The sequence below is a fragment of the Canis aureus genome, chromosome 27, assembly GCF_053574225.1.
Source record: "Canis aureus isolate CA01 chromosome 27, VMU_Caureus_v.1.0, whole genome shotgun sequence".
In the NCBI taxonomy this organism is placed as follows: domain Eukaryota; kingdom Metazoa; phylum Chordata; class Mammalia; order Carnivora; family Canidae; genus Canis; species Canis aureus.
In genome coordinates this window covers 33,077,076-33,095,400 of record NC_135637.1, presented here as the reverse complement: position 1 = coordinate 33,095,400, position 18,325 = coordinate 33,077,076, and the positions used below count along the sequence as shown (strand labels likewise).

General features: G+C 50.2%; 1 protein-coding gene across 6 annotated transcripts in view; it reads left to right on the top strand.

Annotated features, from left to right (window-relative positions):
* Nucleotides 1–18,325, top strand: part of CABIN1 (calcineurin binding protein 1) — a 152,173-nt gene that overhangs the window by 67,287 nt on the left and 66,561 nt on the right. For 5 of the 6 annotated variants that reach the window (XM_077874520.1, XM_077874521.1, XM_077874523.1 and 2 more), the window contains 3 exons: nucleotides 1,136–1,287; nucleotides 3,489–3,667; nucleotides 17,750–17,932. In XM_077874520.1, coding sequence (XP_077730646.1) covers nucleotides 1,136–1,287; nucleotides 3,489–3,667; nucleotides 17,750–17,932 — 514 coding nt within the window. The remainder of the gene's footprint in view (nucleotides 1–1,135; nucleotides 1,288–3,488; nucleotides 3,668–17,749; nucleotides 17,933–18,325) is intronic. The other variant, XM_077874524.1, reaches the window with a different exon arrangement.

The following is an 18,325-nucleotide window of genomic DNA, read 5'->3' as shown; positions in this document are numbered from 1 at the left end:
CTCTGCCCTGGTGAAAATTCACCTCTGCTGTTGAACCTTCAGTCCAAATGCTGAACCTGTCACTTGGTTAAAACCTTGCCAGTTGAACACTGTGTTCCTTTAGGCAAAGCCACCTGGATGTGCGTGGGGGCATCAGTTTTCTGTGGCTGAGAATGGACTTGCTGAGCTAATTATTCTGGGGGCCACAGGCAAGCTAGAGGTGGAATGGCTCTGGGTGGTGGTCCCCTCTGTCCAGGATGCCCCCTTCAGAGTGCTGCCTAGGCCAGACCACCTGGCATCTCACGTGGGTAGGTCGTTGGCAATGTCTCTTGAGAGTTGGCTGGTTAATCAGGGTCTACAGCCACAGGCGTTCTCAGCCCTCGTGACATCCTGTGCCATCTGTGGGAGTCTGTGCCACAGGCAGGAGCCTCCATTGTACCCACGTGAGAGTGCGAAGGTGAGGCTGAGTCACTACAGAGGTGCCTATGTGTGATGTGGTGTTCAGTTGGGGGCAGTAGAGGGCAGGGCAGACCTGAGTTTAACCTGGCCCTGGGCTTTCCCGGCTCTGGTGCTTTGGGCAACTTACTCACACATTTGTAAATGGAGGATTGTGGTGAGGACTCAAGGAAATGAAGAAAAGCACAGGCTTCAAAGAATATGGCATGCCTCCTACCTGTCCTGTAGCCACTGGGCAAGCTCCTCCAGGCCTGCAGTACCTGGCTGGCCCAACAGCACGCACACAAACAGAAGTCAGCTGTTTTTCACCTCAGGGAGTCTGCGGTGCAGTGGGAGACAGGTGTGGAGGCTTCCTTTTTATGGGTGCTGAGGGAGGGGGCCACAGAGGGTGGCAGGGGCTGTGGTAGGAGGAGGTGCCCAGTGAATGGGGCTGAGGGTTTTTACTCTTGTCATCTTACCACCACTTGGTTGCATTACTGGCTAAACATTTAAGCTAGGACGCTGAGAATTCCTGTCCATTTTAATGGTGGAACTTGCTTTGAATGACTTATAGGTTGGCTGGTTTAAAAGCAAATGAAAAAGGCAGCATGTGGCAGCCTGTCTCCTTGGTCAGGGGCCCTTTTCCAACGTAGCTGACTGGCCTGTGGAGTGAACCTTAGCAACTGAGAGGGCTGCTCATATCCGAGTATCATTCTCCTAGGTGTACTTCCGGCTCCATGCTTCCATCCTAAAGCTCCTGGGGAAGCCCGACTCTGGGGTCAGTGCAGAGGTCCTGGTCAACTTCATGAAGGAGGCTGCAGAAGGACCCTTTGCCAGGGGCGAGGAGAAGAATACACCCAAAGCTTCAGAGAAGTGAGTAGCACGCTTTCACCCAGCCCCTTATGCCATAGGTACCTCGATTTTTCATTTACAGCAAGATGACATTCCAGGGATTGCTGCTAAGTAAACCAGAGCTCATTAAGCCTCTGGAACTCACCTGGAGACTCCTGGTTGCCAGACAGAGATATTTCTGTTGAAACTGAGAAGGAGAGGCTGAGTGTGCAATCCTAGGTAACCTCATGCTGGATTCATGCTCGGTGCCACCCCATCCTCAGGGGCAGGTCCTAGGGAGAAGCCAACTCCTTCCCTGTTCCCATTGGGGCACAGCTCTGCCCTACGCAGAACATTATAGGAAAGGAGTTTTCACATTGCAGACTCAGAGCAACGTGAAAACTCCTTTCCTGTAGTGTTCTGCATAGGGCCTGGCCTAGTGCCCACCACACAGGCGTGATAGCCCGGTGACCCATCCTGCCCCACAGCATTTACTCTGGGTCCTTTTCCAGGGCCTCTCCCAAGAGTGGGGACTTGTTAGGGCCTGTCTGCTGCCTATTCTCCCAAGAAGCAGAGCATCAGAGGTTCTTCTTGTGGTGCCAGAGACCATGGGGATGCTAGTGCCATGGTGTGGTCCCCCAAGGGTCCTCCCCTTGATTGTGGCCCAGACTTCTTTTGCTCTGGTGTCCACATCTTGGAGCTTCAGCTCAGCTTGCCCCATCTCTGTACCCATACCTGGCTGGGCACTGTGCAGGGCTCAGCCAGGTGCCGGAGAGACCTGCGCCCAGACTGTATCCTTGAGGCCCATTGTCTTATGGGAGAGATGAGCATGCATGTAGCATGTCACCCAAGCGGATATGGTGTGTCCTAGGAATTATAGGTGTGTACCTTTTAGTTGCAGAGGGCCCCCAAGGTACAATGATGTTCTCTTTTATTGATCATAACTCTTAAAAAAATTATTGGGGTGCCTGGGTAGCTTAGTTGAGTAAGTGTCTAGTTCGATTTCAGCTCAGGTTACCATCTCAGGGTCATGGAATTGAGCTCTACATTGGGCTCTGTGCTCAGTGGGGAGTCTGTTTGGGATTCACTGTCTCCTTTTCCCTCTGCCCCTCCCCCTGCTCATGCACAAACTCACTCTCCCTCTTTCTCTCAAATAAATCTTCTTTAAAAATTATTAAAATATAGGGGCGCCTGGGTGGCTTAGTTGGAAGTGTCCGCCTTCCGCTTAGGTCATGATCCTATAGTCCTGGGATTGAGCCCCACGTTGGGCTCCCTGCTCAGCAGGGTAGTCTTGTCCTTCTCCCTCTGTCCCTCCCCCTACTCATGCACATGCTCTGTCTCTTGCTCACTCTCAAATAAATAAGTAAAGTCTTTTAAAAAATTGAATTATACAGATAATGCATAAATATATATTTTAGTTAGAGAAAATTCTGGCAATATATAAATATATGGGCTTAAAATGTGACAAATTCACTTTCCTCCCCAGAATTAGTCACTATCTATAGTTTATTTTCTCAAATAATTATCTGTGCATTTACACACATTTAACATTTACATGTACAATTGTAGAGGTTTCTTTTTTTTTTTAATATCATAAAAACGGACTACTGAAGGTGCTATTCTAGTTTACTTTTCCCCTGATAAGACCTCATCCATAGAGATAGTATCCCATTCATGCCATTCAGTCTGTGGGTATGTATTATTCCATAGCATGGGTGCGTCATGTTTTCTACAGCCATTTTGATGGAACATTTCAGGTATTTCACTTTTTTACTCAACAGTGTTGTAGCAGGTATCCTTGTACACGTGGGACTTTGCAGTAAATCCAGACGTTTTCTCTATCTGCATTTTGTTGGGGATTAAATCTGTCAGGCATCACGTGGAAGGTACTGACTTGGCATGGAGGGGGATTAGGATGGGTTCCTCTGAGGAAGGGCTTGTCAGCTACCCTGCAGTCTCCCTAGGGCTTGAGGCCTGAGATGGTTGAACAGTGGCCACTTAAGGGCTGGAGCCCAAGTGGGTACCATGGGAGCAGCTCCTTCAGCACCTTGGACCACCAGCCAGGGGGTTAGGTCACTTGAGGTGTGTGGGAGCAGTGGAACCTAGGAGGGCAGAGGAGGCCCTTGAAGGTGGCAGGTCAGGAAGGGTTCAGCGGTCAGGAAGGGCACTGTTTCAGAGCAGCACATGTCCTATTTCGGTGGGAAGTAGAGATTCTAACCTGCACTCCACCCATCTTCCCACAGAGAGAAGGCCTGCCTGGTGGATGAGGACTCCCACTCTTCAGCTGGGACACTGCCGGGCCCCGGAGCCTCCCTCCCCTCCTCCTCTGGCCCAGGTCTGACATCCCCACCTTACACAGCTACTCCGATTGACCACGATTACGTCAAATGTAAAAAACCCCACCAGCAGGCGACGCCGGACGGTACAGTCCCTGTTCTCCCTACTGCCAGCCCAGGGCGGCACGCCAATCACGGGGGAGGGTGCTTCGGGTGATGATTTGCTTTGTTTTGGTGAGGGGGTGGGTCTGGGGTGACACGGGCAATGTTGCGGCTGTTCATTAACCTCATGGCCTCACGGTGATTCTGTGCTTCCGAAACATGCTCAGGGTCGCCACCTGCCAGCTAGCCCACCTGGGGGCTGGGAAGGGGCAGGGCAGGCTAAGGCATCTTGCCTTTGTGAGCCTACATCTTCCCACCTGAAGAATGGGGATGTTGAGGGGAACTTGGAAGACTCTGTGTACTAGCTGTTGGGATCTGCAGGCTGCCTTGAGTGGCCTTCGTGCAGTCAGCCCGGTGATGCTGGCATTGTGCCTGCATTATTACGGCATGTCTTTCTGACAGCCGTGGGAAGCCTGAGTCTCTCACCCCTGGGAGTCCAGACAGTGGGGTGTGGGAATCAGCTGGGACTGTGTATGAGGCCGTCCCACATGGGATAGGGCAGGTGGCGACCTTTGAACCACATTTCTTACTAACATTAGGAGGCTCGCATGCTGACCTCGTAGCTTGATTTCTTCATGTTCTCCTCACCTTTAAAGTGATAAGCTGTGATAAAGTCTTTGCTGAAATGAGCAAAATCGGTGGACTGAGAGGGCGTTAAAGTGCGGCCCTGGGGAGGCAGTGACAATGCCGATAGACACGCAGGCCCTCACTCCCAGGTCACTGATTGCATCAGGCTGTGGGGGAAATAGGCCTTGCTCTGCCTTCTCCAGGGCATAGGACACCCCTCGCCCATTGCATGGGTTCCTGAAGTGTGCCGTGTTGTGAGTGAGAGGGGTGTGAAAGCAGATTTAGGGAAGCACTGAAGGAAGCTAGGCACGAAGTCCCCCTCTGGGCCTCTCTGGGTCCCGGATTTGGTGATCTGAGAGGAGAGGAGACTTGTAGTGCCCTCTTCTGGAATTTGCTTGACCTACAGGGACTGTGTGGAGAGACGTGGAACTGAGTGTGTGCTGCTGCATGACTGCATCACCTCCCTGTGCCCCAGAGAGTGGATTCAGTCCTGCACACTTCCTGAAGCAAGGTCCTTCCCCTTCTTACTTAACCCGAGTTCAATAGGAAAATTCCCTGGTCCCAACATTTTACTCTTGAAAATATTGAGAAAACATACTGGATATCAGTCTCTGCTTTACAAATCCATTTTTGCCAGGTACTCCTGTGAGGATTTAATATCATACCAGCTTTTATGAGAAAGGGATGCTGCTCGTGGCTGTCCACAGGCCTGTGACTGGCACCCCTTCCAGCCCTGCAGGTTCAAGCTGAACTTGGGTAGCAGGAGCCCCTAGAGCTGGAATTGGCTTTCCTGGTGTAGGCATACTCTGGTAGCAGAGAGAAAGGGAGGCAGGAAGGGGCCATGATGCTGCCTGGCCCTACTGTCCAGCTGTCCCATGCTGACGCACACACATGTACGTGGAGTTGTAGGGAAGCAGAGTGTTGGGGGCAGGCACTGTGTGACATGTCCTAAGTGCCAACATAATGGTTGTTTGCTCTAGAAGTTTGCAGGGGGAGCCACACATATGGGCTCAAATAGAATTTTAATGGTTGTACATTTTTCAATGATTGTAAAAAAATTTTTTTTCAAAGTGATTTCTGTCAGTGATGTGGAGCCACGGTCCGCTTTCACCCAGTCCCGGCCCAGTGTGCCAGGAAGCTCTGCACTGGCCATGCTGTGCTGTGCATACAGGCCTGGCTACATAGCACTTTCAGAACTCCTGCCCTCCTCACCTCAGAAAGAAAGCAGTGTCTACAATAGGAAAATGTTTGGGCCCTAAAATAGCCATGCCCTTAAAATGTGGCCGTTTTAGCTGTTATACTAGCTTGTAGGGAAGGGCCCTGGCTTTGGAGAAGTAGCAGATTGCTGGTATCAGGGGATATGCTGGTAGCCTCAAGGCCTGTACTGCCCATCTCTGTTCCTGCCTCCTGTGACCCAGCCAGGGCCACTAGCCCTGGGAGGAGAATGTGTGGCCTTACACTTTCCATACAACTCCTCAGCTTGAGACCAGCCTCCCTTGGGGCAGGACAGGGCATTAGTCCTCACTCTAGGCATAGCTGAGCCCTTCTACAGGAAGGCTGATGGGTGCTTCTAACTCGTACTGACCAAGGGAAGCAGGTCGGGAACTCACTCAAGGCCAGATAGGGAGGCCAGGGCAGAGCAGGCCTTGGAGTCAGGGGGATCTGCATTGCCATCCCAGCCCTACTGCTACCTGACTTGGCCACTTTGGGGAAGGGACTTCACTCCGAGCCTGTTTCCTCACCTGGAGAATGGGAGTAATGTTTTTCTTGTGGGTTTAAAGGAATGTGCTCCCACATTGTAGCTACATCCTAGATGCATTCAGCCCCAGGTCATCAGAGTTGGCACAAGGGCCATGCAGCATGGCACAGTGAGAGAAGCCTAGGTCTGAGGCCAGTCATCCTTGGTTTGCACCCAGTCTCTCTCAGGCCGGTGGTGTGACCTCAAAAGAGGGGCCAGCAGGGTCCTTGGGAGCAACAGCCTTGGGAGTAGGCCTGGGCCTGTTTTCTGCACCCTGGATCCTGTCAGAGGCTAACTTGTTACCAGGTAGACAGGGAGACAGGCATTAGGATTTCCCCTTCGGTGTGGCTAGGATACCCCACATTCGAGCTGCCCTTCTAGTTTTGTATATCTCTGTTTCAAAATCAGAAATCAGCTAGGGTCAGTTCTTATTTGGTGTACATTTTTAGGAGAGATTTAGAAAAATACCTTTACATTTTATGTAGATATTCAACATTTGATAGTAGGCTTCTTAGTAGGGCCCAGATTTATTCTCCGGACTGGCCCCACTTGCACCCATGTGCCATCCTGCACTAGCATTGAAAGCTCCCTACAGCCTGTCCACAGGCCTGGCTAAAAACCCGTAGAACTGGCCCTCGGGTTTCTTGGAGACTCCACCGACTCAGACGTGAAAGCCAGCCCTTCTCAGCATGGCTGGGAGGGTACCCACAGCTGACCTGAAGAGGGGCCCTTTGGCCAAGTTGAGACACTGAGATAGAGAACGAACTTAGTAGTCAAGGCTGCCACTATTGGCAGCCCTGCCTGTCTTATTTCTCCCTTCCATCTTGGGACTTGTCCAAAGTCCTGAAATCTTTAGCATTAACACTTCCTAACCAGGAAGAGGAAATCACATAGGGAGTACATTATGACCTTTAAGGAGTTCCCAATGATTGCTGTTTAACATGTTCAAACATAGCATAATGAGATTTCTGAACAAATTCTGTACCCCTTCCCAGCATGGAGTATGTGAGCGTGTGTGAGTAACTGGGCCCTACCACATGGCAGTGTGTGCTTGCTCTGGGCTGGTCCCCCGGCGAGGTGCCCGTGGTCCTAGCCTCACAGTTGCCCTGCAGGCTTGGCCACGTGTCCTGTTTCCCTGGGAGGAAGCTGAGCTGAGGGCAATTGGGTGCTCATCTAGGTGCTCTGCCCGCTTAGCTGGGGTGGAGTCAAGGGAAAGTTGAGGTCTAAGTCTCCTTCCACCCCAGGCCAGAGAAGGCTAACACTGGGAAGGTCCCGTATTTGCTGACCTGATGGAGACTGGATCTGCAGGCATTTCCCTGCTTTGTTTGTTGAAGGTTTGTTGGTAGCAGGGCTCAGGGAGCGGGTTGTTACAGGATGCCTTGGTCTATAACTTGGCCCGGCTTAGCCAGCCTTCAGGATGTGTACATAGTGACTCTGTTGGACAGCCAAGACCCTTGCTATCTACCTGCCATGCTCCATGTCACCTGAGACTCTTGGAGCCCAACTTTCCCTTGACTCCACCCCAGCTAAGTGCCCTATGGTCTGTCTGAGGCTGAGCCTTCTATGGGGTTCTTCAGCCAGCCTGTGGCCATGCCTATCTAGTGCCCATCAGCATTGTGCTGGGTGCCTGGAACAATCCTGGTTCCTGCTGCAGGTTCTTGGGGAAGGCAGTGTGAAGCTGTGAATCAGCTAAGGGTCAGAGTGCAACTGAAACCACCCCCAGGAGACCTGGCCTGGCCTTGGTGGGTGGGAGGCCTTCCTGAGGAGGCAAAGCTTAGCCAAGGTCTAGGGGGTGTCAGTGTTTACTATGAAGGTGGGAAGAGAGAACATGAGGGTCAGAAGAGTGGGAGCCATGGAGGCTGGTATTCAGAGTTGCAGGATGCCCATTTGGCCCCATCAATAACATAAACAGAGTCTGACCTTAGCCCCAGGCTGTAGGGTGTGGGCCATATGGGAAGCCAGGGTGCCCTATGCAAGCTCCCATGTGACCGTTTGTCCTCACTTGCCATGCTGTCACCGTTTGTGTCGTGTCCCATTTGTGCTCATCCTCGCCTGCTCACCCACACTACCTCCACCAATATTGCCCGTGCTGCCCCTAACCCTGACCACACTCTGTTCTCCAGGCTTTGTCTTTCTGCTTGCACTGTCACGGCTCGCTTCAGGGGACAGCGCAGACCGCATGCTTAGTCCTCAGTCCGGCTCCCTGCTCCCCGTGATCAGGAGCTCCTCCATATCTGCTGGTCCTGTGATTTGGAGAGTGTGTGTTCGATGTGCTTGGCTTCTGCCCACAGCCCATGTTCTCAGTTCTGGCCAGATGCAGTGGTGGCCTCCTCCCACTGCCCGTCTGCCTGGTGGGGTGGCTTAGTCCTGTATTTCCATTGCTTTGCTCTTTCTGGCTTTAAAAAATTAACAAAGGCGACAGACTCTAAGATACCAAGCTATCTTCCCAAGGACAAATGTGTCAAAATGCACATCGTGCACAATAGCCAAGACACTCTGAGGTGGGTCCTGTGTGCGCAGGCCACAGTGTCCAGGCTTGAGGCGGGGGTCTACATATGGCATCAGCCCTCACCAGCCTCCCTTCCCAGGGCGAAGGAGAAGTCAGCTTACAGTAAGCAAGCTACATTCCATAAACAGATGTTTCAATGGGGGAGAGACTTGTAGTGGAGCTTAGGTGCCCCTGCATGTGCTCCTGCAGGGTGGGGACTGATGTGGCAGGAAGGGAGGCTGTCCGAGGGCAGAGCCAGTCACCTTTGTTCTCTTCTCCTCCATTCTTACTCTCCAAGGAACCTCTCCAGGCTGTAGCTGGTAATGGCATATGTTGAGTGCCTGCTTGACATAGAAGGGAACCCCATGAGGAAAGCCAGGAGGAGGGCACCCTGATCCCTGCTGCCTGATTGAATCTGCGTGTCCCTAGGCGGTATCTTGGGACAGTGGTTGGTGCCAAGAGGTAGTGCCGTAAGCTAGCCAGGGCCCTGGTGGGTTGGGAGGACTTCCTGGAAGAGGTAGCCGTACAGATAGGCCTGCAGGGCCATTTCAGGTGAGGGACAGTGGGGGCAAGGACATGGAGGTTGGAGAGCCCTACTGCATTTGGATACTGAAGCAATTGGGGTGGGAGGAGGAGAGACCTTGCAGTGAGAGAGCTTGGGAAACCAGCTGGGTCTGAGATGGGGCACAAGGGCTCTTTGCTCTAGGTACAGTGTGACAGAACGATGCATGGTGAGGATCACACAGTGAGTGGTGCACATGAGTCCAAGTCTTGTCCCAGCTCTGAGCACTGGGGGGCCAGAGGAGTGGTGCTGCTGTCTGCGCATTGGCCACAGCAATACTCTGAGCACCTGCCTGCATCTTCTGTGTATCTGCCTTTTTATCAGGGGTCCTCGTGTATCTGGTATCTCTTTTGGGCATCTGTCCAGGCTTCTCAGCCTGCCAGAGGGTGCCTCCCCCACACAGTTAGCCTGGCTTCCGGTGGGTGTGTTTTTTCCTGCTGATCATCAGGGCCCACTGGGGCAGAATTCGTCCGGTTGAGAGATTTGTCAAAAGATCAATTCCACCCAAGTTTACTGTTCTTAGAAACCTGTTGCTTTCTAGTTGGCAGAGCATTTGTGATGTTTTCAGGGCTCACTAGTCAGAGTTGTCACGGATTTTGATGGTACCACGCCTTTTCCCTCAGACTTTCATTGGACTGAACTGATGGAATAAATGGTTGTGAGCTGTTTCTAGTCTTAACTGCTGGAGCAGGTGGAGAAAATGTACCAGGAAACTTGTGTCTTGTAATCAAAGAGCTCTTTTAGGTTGACCTGGAAATCCTGAGAATGTTCAAGGGCTTTGAAGGGAGTCAAACCTGAACCAGAAAAATCCTCAGAATACAGCCTGCTGTCATACTCCATGAAATGGACAGCCTTTCTGTCACCAAGCCAGATCCCTTTCCCTCTGTGTCCCCAGCTGTCGTTCCTTTGCAGTTGGCCCTCCAGGCCCCACCTTAGAAGTGGAGGGTGTCGTCAGCAGTTGGCTGGCAGATGAACATCCCTCTAAGGATTCAGGGGCGGGGCTGGGGTGGCCTAGAGGCATAGATGTGAAACATTCCAGTGATTAACAGTAAGGGAATGAAATATTTATAATTTTGCCACAAATATTAATTAGTGTGAACAGATTTTGTGTGGGCAGACTTTTAAAAGAACATTCTGAAGAAGAGCAGAGCCAGCCTGTACAGCCTGTCCACTAGTGAGTGTGTCTTTCCTGTTGATTTCCAGGCAGCTCCTTAAGGAAATCAGGAGTCTGGGCTGTGGTCAGTCCCTGGAGTCCCATTTAGGTACATGCTTCTCTGGAAGGCTCTCTCCACCCAGTCCTGTAAGAGGCCTGGCTTTTCAGTGAGTCTGGCTCTCCTATGCGGAAGAGCTTTACCGTTGTCTCCTGCACTGCCCCAGGACCAGGAGGCCAGGAGAACCGCCAGCCCAGGCCAATTTGCAGAACCTCTAGGTGGTGGCAGAGGCAGGAAGGCAGCCAGTTCTGCTCATCCCTTCTGGCTCTGCTCCAGCAGGCAGGTGAGAGAAGGGAGGGCCGCTGCCTCCAGACTTGGCAGCCTTTGCCTGCAGAACACTGGCAGACCCACCTGGTTCTTTTCTGAGCAGCAGCACAGGCCAGCAGCCTGGGGGTGTCCCACGGTGCCATCGGAAGTGAAGGCAGCACCCCAGGCTATTAGCGTACAATTAGACACAGCCGTATGTCCGCTCATTTGGACCCTTGGCCCACAACGTCCCAGAGAAGGAATGTGACACCCATAGACTGCTTTGAGGAAAAGGTAAGACTATAGCCAGGCCCGGAGGGAAGCTGCGTGTTCTCTAAGCTGGAACTGCACCACCCCCCCCCTTATCAGGGCGTGCTGTGAGCATTTATGCTGTGCAAGGTGGTACGAGTCTGTGCTCAATCTCAGTCTGGTTGGCCAGGAGGCAGGCGGGACACGTTCAGAGTGGTTTGGGCCTTCCTTGCCCTGGGGCATCCTCTGCCCACTGACAGAATGATTCTTTAGAGGTTTTCATTCCTCTCTCTCACTCTAATGATGTGGAAATGAATTTAGTTTTCTTTTAACCTAACTTGCTTCTTGGTGTGAGACCTTGGTGTGGGTTGCTTCCTAGTATTCAAAATTAGTATGATTTTAAATAGCTTTGTGCCAACCCTCTCTGAAAGAATTGAAGAGCCCTGGGCTCTTACTAGCAATGACATGCTTGTGCCCTGTTTCCCAGACGTGCACCTCTTTCAGGGGTGGGCAGGATCCTTGGCAAACACCCCCTACCGTCTTGCTTCACAGGTGTGGTAAGGAGGTCCCAGCTCCAGCCAGGGCACCGCAGTATGCTCTGAGCCCACCTCGAGCTCTGACCCAGCAGCCTGACCTGCATGGGGCGCTGCTTCCAGACCCATGTCACTTCCCTCAGGGCTCCTTAGGTGCTCGCAGGCACCCCTGGGACAAGGGATTGTCCAGGAAATGGTGCGCCCCAGGGCTGATGTTGGCTTTTGTTCTCCACCCTTTCAGAGGGCGGGCTGTTCTGGGTTCCCGTGTGTATGTCTGAGGGACTCGAAGGGAGAGGTCTAGTTGTGGTCCCTCAGCTTACGTGTGCCCTGCTTTTTGGCTGTGGCTGTCATGTTGTTTTTAAAGAGTCTCAGCGGAGGCCCCACCTACTGGGGGTCTCAGCAGACCCCCCTGAAGCCCAGCACTGCCCTATCTTGCCCCCCAGCATTCTTAGTGCAATCTGCTGCCTTGCCTGCTCACTCTGGTGCATTAGAGCTTCCCTCACTAGGCAGCATCAAGAAGGTATTAGCATGTTGGGAGTAAATATCCATTTGCTTAAGCCAATCCATGGTTTTTGTAATAATCACAACTGGGATTCCAGCAAATTAGCGATTCTTTAGGCCCAAAGCCCAACAGCTTGTGAGTACGTGAGCTCATCCGGCAGCATGCCAGTTCTCGTGAGATCCTCCTGGCTAGGCTCACTTCCCAGACGCTTGCCACACGATGCGCTGCTCAGCCGTGCAGTGACTACAGCTGCTCTGGATGCTAGTGAGAAGCGCCTGCCCTGGCCTGACTTTCAGAAGGACTTCTTTACTGCAGGAATGTGGCCTGCCATCTTGTCTGAGCCATTGGTGTTCTTTTTGGTGGTGCCAGAGTAAATGCTGTGGGGCAGAAGAGTCACGGGGCTATCATGCCTGTGTGGTCGGCACTAGGCCAGGCTCCTGTGGGGATCCCATTTGTGTGTTGAGGACAGAGCAAGGAGAGCAGTGATATATATGTTGGGATGCCTGGAGCAGCCCAAGTGGCAGATCTGGGATCGGAATATGGGTCTGAGACTCTTGAGTCCTGAGCTCCTGTGGTGACCATGTGTGGCCTCTGAAGGCAAGGGACTGCTTTCCACAGAGACAGCAAACGGTCCGCCCCTGCCATTTCTCTGGGAGAAGTGATTCCCTCACACTGGGGACTTGGGTTTAAGACTTCCCATGAGAGCTACAGGTCTGCCAGGAATTCCTATCTGGTGTTCACAGAGCCTTGGGGTCTGGCCTTACAGGTCAGGTAAGAGCCCCTCACTGAATATGCGGCAGAGGGGTCCAGCCAGGTCCCTGCTCCCTCATTAGTAAGACACAGAGCCTCTGTATTGGCCACTGAAGGGTCTCATATACACTTCATGTCCCAGTTTCTTTTTTTTTCTTAAATATTTTATTTATTTATTCATGAGAGACACACACACACACACACAGAGAAGCAGGGACATAGGCAGAGGGAGAAGCAGGCTTCCCACAAGGATCTCGATATGGGGATCGATCCCAGGACCCCGGGATCACGACCTGAGCCAAAGACAGACACTGAACCACTTAGGCATCCCTCATGTCCCAGTTTCTATTAGTCCACCAGCCCAGCTGATACTAATACCCACCAATTACTGGGCAATGTGCATTCCAAAGGCAGCTAAGGAGGAAGGGCTGTGGCCATCTGAGAGGTGGCTGTCTCCAAACCCTGGTCAATGATCAGACATAGGGGAAGAAGGTAGAGCAGCAGAGCTGCCTTTGGAAGCACAGGCCTAATTCCATGTTCCTCTGTGCAGGTAGGCCCACTTTGGACAACCCTGTCATGTCAGTATGTAAGAAGTGATTACCACCCCATGCACATGGTGCTGCTCGGGTGTGATCTTCAGCCTGGCATAAGCAGAACCCTTTGCCCATTCAGAACAAAATCTGTAATGTCAAGTGTGAGACATTACTGGAAAAAAAAAATCAGTTCAGGTTCTCTGAAATAATGATATTGATAACTGAGATGATATTTTGTGAATGCTTACTGTGTATCAGGCCCCATTGCAAACATTTTACATATATTAACATATTTAATCCTTGTAACAATTCTATGAAGCAGGGCTTTGTATAATATACAGGAGGAAACTAAAATGAAAAACAATTATGGCAATTGCATAGGCTCTCCAACCTAATAAGTGACTGAGCAGAATTTGAACTCAGGCAGCCTGGATCTCCCAGAATCCAGGCCTTTGATTTTGTTGAAACAACTTTACATTTTGTTGCCAGTTTGTTGGCCCACCAGGCCAGCTCACTGCTGCCCTCCTAGGGGGCCCCCAGTATTTGAGTTAGTTGAGCAAAGGGTTGGAGGGTCCTGGCGGCTATGTCTGCCTTTCTCCCTGTGTTCCTAGACGCTGTTCTACCATTGACCTCTCTGAGGATGTATAGTTGTGATTCATAGGTGGGGAGGGGACTTCACCTGTTCCAGGTCACACAACTAGTGAGTGGCATGAGAGGAACTTGAACTTGGCTCTCTTGATTGAGAGAGAGCTTCATCCTTCAGATACACAAAGTTGAAGACAAAGTTTTATTTTTTAAGGTTGTGTTTTGTCTTTAATATTGGCTTAATATACTTCTTTAAAAAAATGTAGTGACTGCATTAGGCTTAACAAAATATGTGTTTAAGTGATCATAGTCCACCTTCAAGTGATATTGTACTACTCATGTGCATTGAAGGAAATTCCCATTTCTTGTACTCTTGTTTTCATTCCTTTTTACACAAACTATAAACTCACAATAGGCTGCTACTAGCTTTGCTTTAGGCAATACACAAGAATACTTTAGAGGAATTACACATGAGGAAAAAGAATGTCTTTTCTATTATTTAATGATTTCTGAAGAACTTCATTTCTTTATGTAGATCTAAGTTTCTGTCTGATTTCATTTCATTCTACCTGAAGAACTTTTTTTCAGGCGCCTGGGTGGCTAAGTGTCTGCCTTTGGCTCAGGTTATGATCTCCTCAGTTCTTGGGATCGAGCCTTGCATTGGACCCCCTGCTCAGTGGGAAGTCTGCTTTTCCTTCTCCCTCTGCCTCTCCCCTCCTGCTTGTGTGTGCGTGCTCTCTCTCTCAAATAAATAAACAAACAAACAAACAAATAAATAAAAGTCTTTAAGGGGAGGGGGCACCTGGGTGACTTAGTGGTTGGGCATCTGCCTTTGGCTCAAGTCATGATCCCGGGGTCCTGGGATTGAATCCCTCCTCAGGGGCCCCGCAGGGAGCCTGCTTCTCCCTTTACCTATGTTTCTGCCTTTCTCTCTGTGTCTCTCATGAATAAATAAAATCTTTAAAAAAAAAAAAAAACTTTAACATTCCTTGTAACTCAGATTCATGGTAAGGAATCCTCTTAGCTTTTGTTTGTCTGAAAAAGTCTTTTATTTCTGCTGCATTTTTTTTTTAAATTTTTATTTATTTATGACAGTCTCACAGAGAGAGAGAGAGAGAGAGAGAGAGAGAGGCAGAGACACAGGCAGAGGGAGAAGCAGGCTCCATGCACCGGGAGCCCGATGTGGGATTCGATCCCGGGTCTCCAGGATCGCGCCCTGGGCCAAAATCAGGCGCCAAACCGCTGCGCCACCCAGGGATCCTTTCTGCTGCATTTTTGAGAGAGACAGAATTTGAGGTTGACTTTTTTTTTTCTTTTCTTTTCCTTTTTTTTTTTTTTTTTTTTAATTTAAGTCATCTTTACACCCTATGTTGGGCTCAAACTCGCAAGCCTGAGATTAGGAGTTGCATGCTTTTCTGACTGAGCCAGCCAGGCATGCCTGGGTTGACTTTCTTCCTTTCTTTCAGCATCTTATTTTATTTTTAAAATATTTATTTATTTATTCATGAGAGATACAGAGAGAGAGGCAAAGACATAGGCAGAGGGAGAAGCAGGCTCCATGCAGGAAGCCACAAGTGGGACTCGATCCTGGGACTCCAAGATCACGCCCTGAGCCAAAGGCAGACACTCAACCATTGAGCCACCCAGGTGTCCCATCTTTCAGCATTTTAAAGATGTTATCTGACTTGCATGGTTTCTGGTGAGAAATATGCTGTAATTCTTAACTTTGTTCCTCTATATATCATGTGCCTTTCTCTGCTTTTGAGATTAGCTCTCTGTCTTTGGTTTTCAGCAGTTTGAATATGAGACCTCTGAGTGTGGTTTATTGTTGATGTTTTGTTTGTTTTTTAAATATGTGTGGAGGAGTCTTTGCCCTGCTTGATGTTCTCTGCCCTGCAGGAGTCTTTGCCCTGCTTGGTTTTAAATATGAATGGAGGAGTCTTTGCCCTGCTTGATGTTCACAAATTCTTAGCGATTTGATGTTTTTTTCATTATTTTTGGAAAATTTTCAGTCATTATGGATGTGTGTCCATCTCATTTCCCTCTGGGATTCTAATTAGTATGTTGGATCATTTGGGTGCTCTTGGGTACACTGTCTGATTTTCCCCCCATTCTCCTTCTCTCTGTTTGGATGATTTCTACTGACTTATCTTCAAGTTTTGGTTATTTCTCCCTCCACTGTGTCAAGTATGCTGAGAAACTTGACAAAGGCATTCTTTGTGTCTGCTATTGTGTCTTTTATTTCATAGTTCCATCTCACTTCCCAGATTCCCCCTCTGTTCATGCATGTGTCTACCTTTTCTACTAGAGCCTTTAGCATACTAATCACATTTATAAATTGCATTAATCTTAGTGTATTTATTTTAGTAATCTCTACACCCAATGTGGGGTTTGAACCCACAACCCCAAAATCAAGTCACATGCTCTTGCAACTGAGCCAGCCAGGTGCCTCTAATCTTACTTATTTAAAATTTTTCCCATCAGGTAGGTCCAACATCTAGGTCATCTCTGAGTCTAGTTCTGTTGATTATTTTCTCTCTTCCCGATGTTCTTTGTGTGAGTGTGTGCCTCATTTTTATATTGAATATCAGATATTATGTATAGGACAGAAGAAACTAAAATAAGTCCTTTTTATGCCTAGAATGGGCTTCTTTCTCCTGTTTCTAGGCTGTTAGGAGGGGGAGTTAGGCTAGTAAGAAGTTGAGGTGGGGTTGGGTTTTGTTGTTGCCATGGTTACCTTCAGTGCATCACTGGCTTCCAGTTCCTATGATCTTACCTTCTTACGCTTATAGCAGGACTGATTTGCCAGAATATTTTCTTCTCTTTTCTTTTTTTTTTTTTTTAAAGATTTTATTTATTTATTCACGAGAGACAGAGAGAGGCAGAGACATAGGCAGAGGGAGAAGCAGGCTCCCTGGGGGGAGCCTGATGCAGGACTCAATCCTAGGACCCCAGGATCACAACCTGAGCCAAATGTAGACACTCAACCACTGAGCCACCCAGGAGCCCCTGCCGAAACATTTTCTCAGTGTTCCATTCCCACCTTCAGCCTTAGGCCTTTTGTGTACACCTCAGGGAGGGTTTCTCTGCATGTTCTTGCCCCCTTTCCTGTGGTAGACTGCTTTGCGTGTTACTCGTGCTTGCTGGCCTGGGGTAAGAGCAAGGCTGGTTGTCTGTTTTCTCTGTCCAGCCTCAGACTTAGCCAGATGTGCCCCTGCATCTCAGGAGTGGGGCTTTTCTTCCCCGAGGGTGAGGGGCAGGAGACTGCAAGTGTCAGGGCCCTGAATGGTTTCTAGCCCCTCCCACAGGCTGCAGTGGGTCTTCACCTGTACCTGGGAGGCAACAAGATTCAGGCTCTCTCCCCAGCTGGCTTAAGGCTTTTGTTCCTTAGGGCCAAAAGGTCCCCGCATTTCCTGCCTTTCCTATAGCTTCAAACATGCCTCCTCTTCAGGCCTTCACCACCAGAAGGGTTTCCTTCAGTCCCTCTTCCTGCGTTGCCCCTGATCTTTCTCATGAGCACCCGTGGAGGTCTGAGGAGAGGAGCTAACATGTGGGTAGCAAGCTTCCCAGTATCTACATCTCCCAGGGATCTCCGCTTTCCCTCTAGAACAGCACTTGGCCTATAACAACTGGATAAAAATGTCTGCAGGATGCTTACCTGCTTCAGTTGTTGATGCTATTGTGTCTATGTGATAGAAACACTATAGAATAGTGTACTATTGTGCATCTTTTTCTAGCTCCACATTCAGCAACATCATGTTGGCTGGTAGCCTGAAATTGGCGTGGCGGGAGTATTTACACCACAGAAATCCATAAATACTACAAACGTGGGCTTCCCTCTTACCCTGAGAGCCAGTTGTTAACCATTTAGCAGAACACTACCATTTGGGAAAACCATACAAAGTTGACCTTGGAGATTGGTGCCTTTGGTGAGTGGCTCAGTGGCCTCCGGGACTGGTCAGGCTCAGCAGGATCACAATGGCTGTGCTCAAGCCATCTCCTCTGCAGGGCAGTCACCAGGACACTCACCTGGGGAGGCCCCTCCATGTTGGAGCTGGTGTAGATTCATGCTGCTACTCTCTCTCCCTCCTTTTCCCCTCAGAGCGCAGCCAGGACAGCACGGCCGTGGCGCTCTCAGACTCCAGCTCGACACAGGACTTCTTTAATGAGCCCGCCAGCTCATTGGAGGGCTCCCGAAAGCTCTACGTGGAGAAGAAGCTGCCTGTTCCCAATTCCCAAGCAGGATCAACTGGTAAAGACCTTCAGGGGGCCACAGAGGAAAGAGGTATGAAGATCTAGGTTGGTGCGTTAGAACTGCTTTGGTGACCCGTGGCAGTCTGGGCAGTCTGAAGAACATGGGCTCCTGAGCAGCCCAGGGCTGGCCTGGCTCCTGTCCTTGCACCTCTACCTGCTGCTCTGGGACCTCAGTTGGGCAAGTTACACACCTCTCTCGCCCTCTGTGCTCCCTGTAGGGTGGGAGCCATCCGATGGCCCACTCCGGGGATTGTGAGGATGAAACGGGGTGGCTCAGAAAGGTGCTCGCACAGTGCCTGGAGTGCAGTCTGCACTCACTGACACTTGTTGTTGTTATGATCCCCACAGCCCAGTGTGGGAAAGCCACGTCCATGACGTGAGTGCCCATATTTTTTTTTTCTTGCTATATAGTTATTAAAAAAAT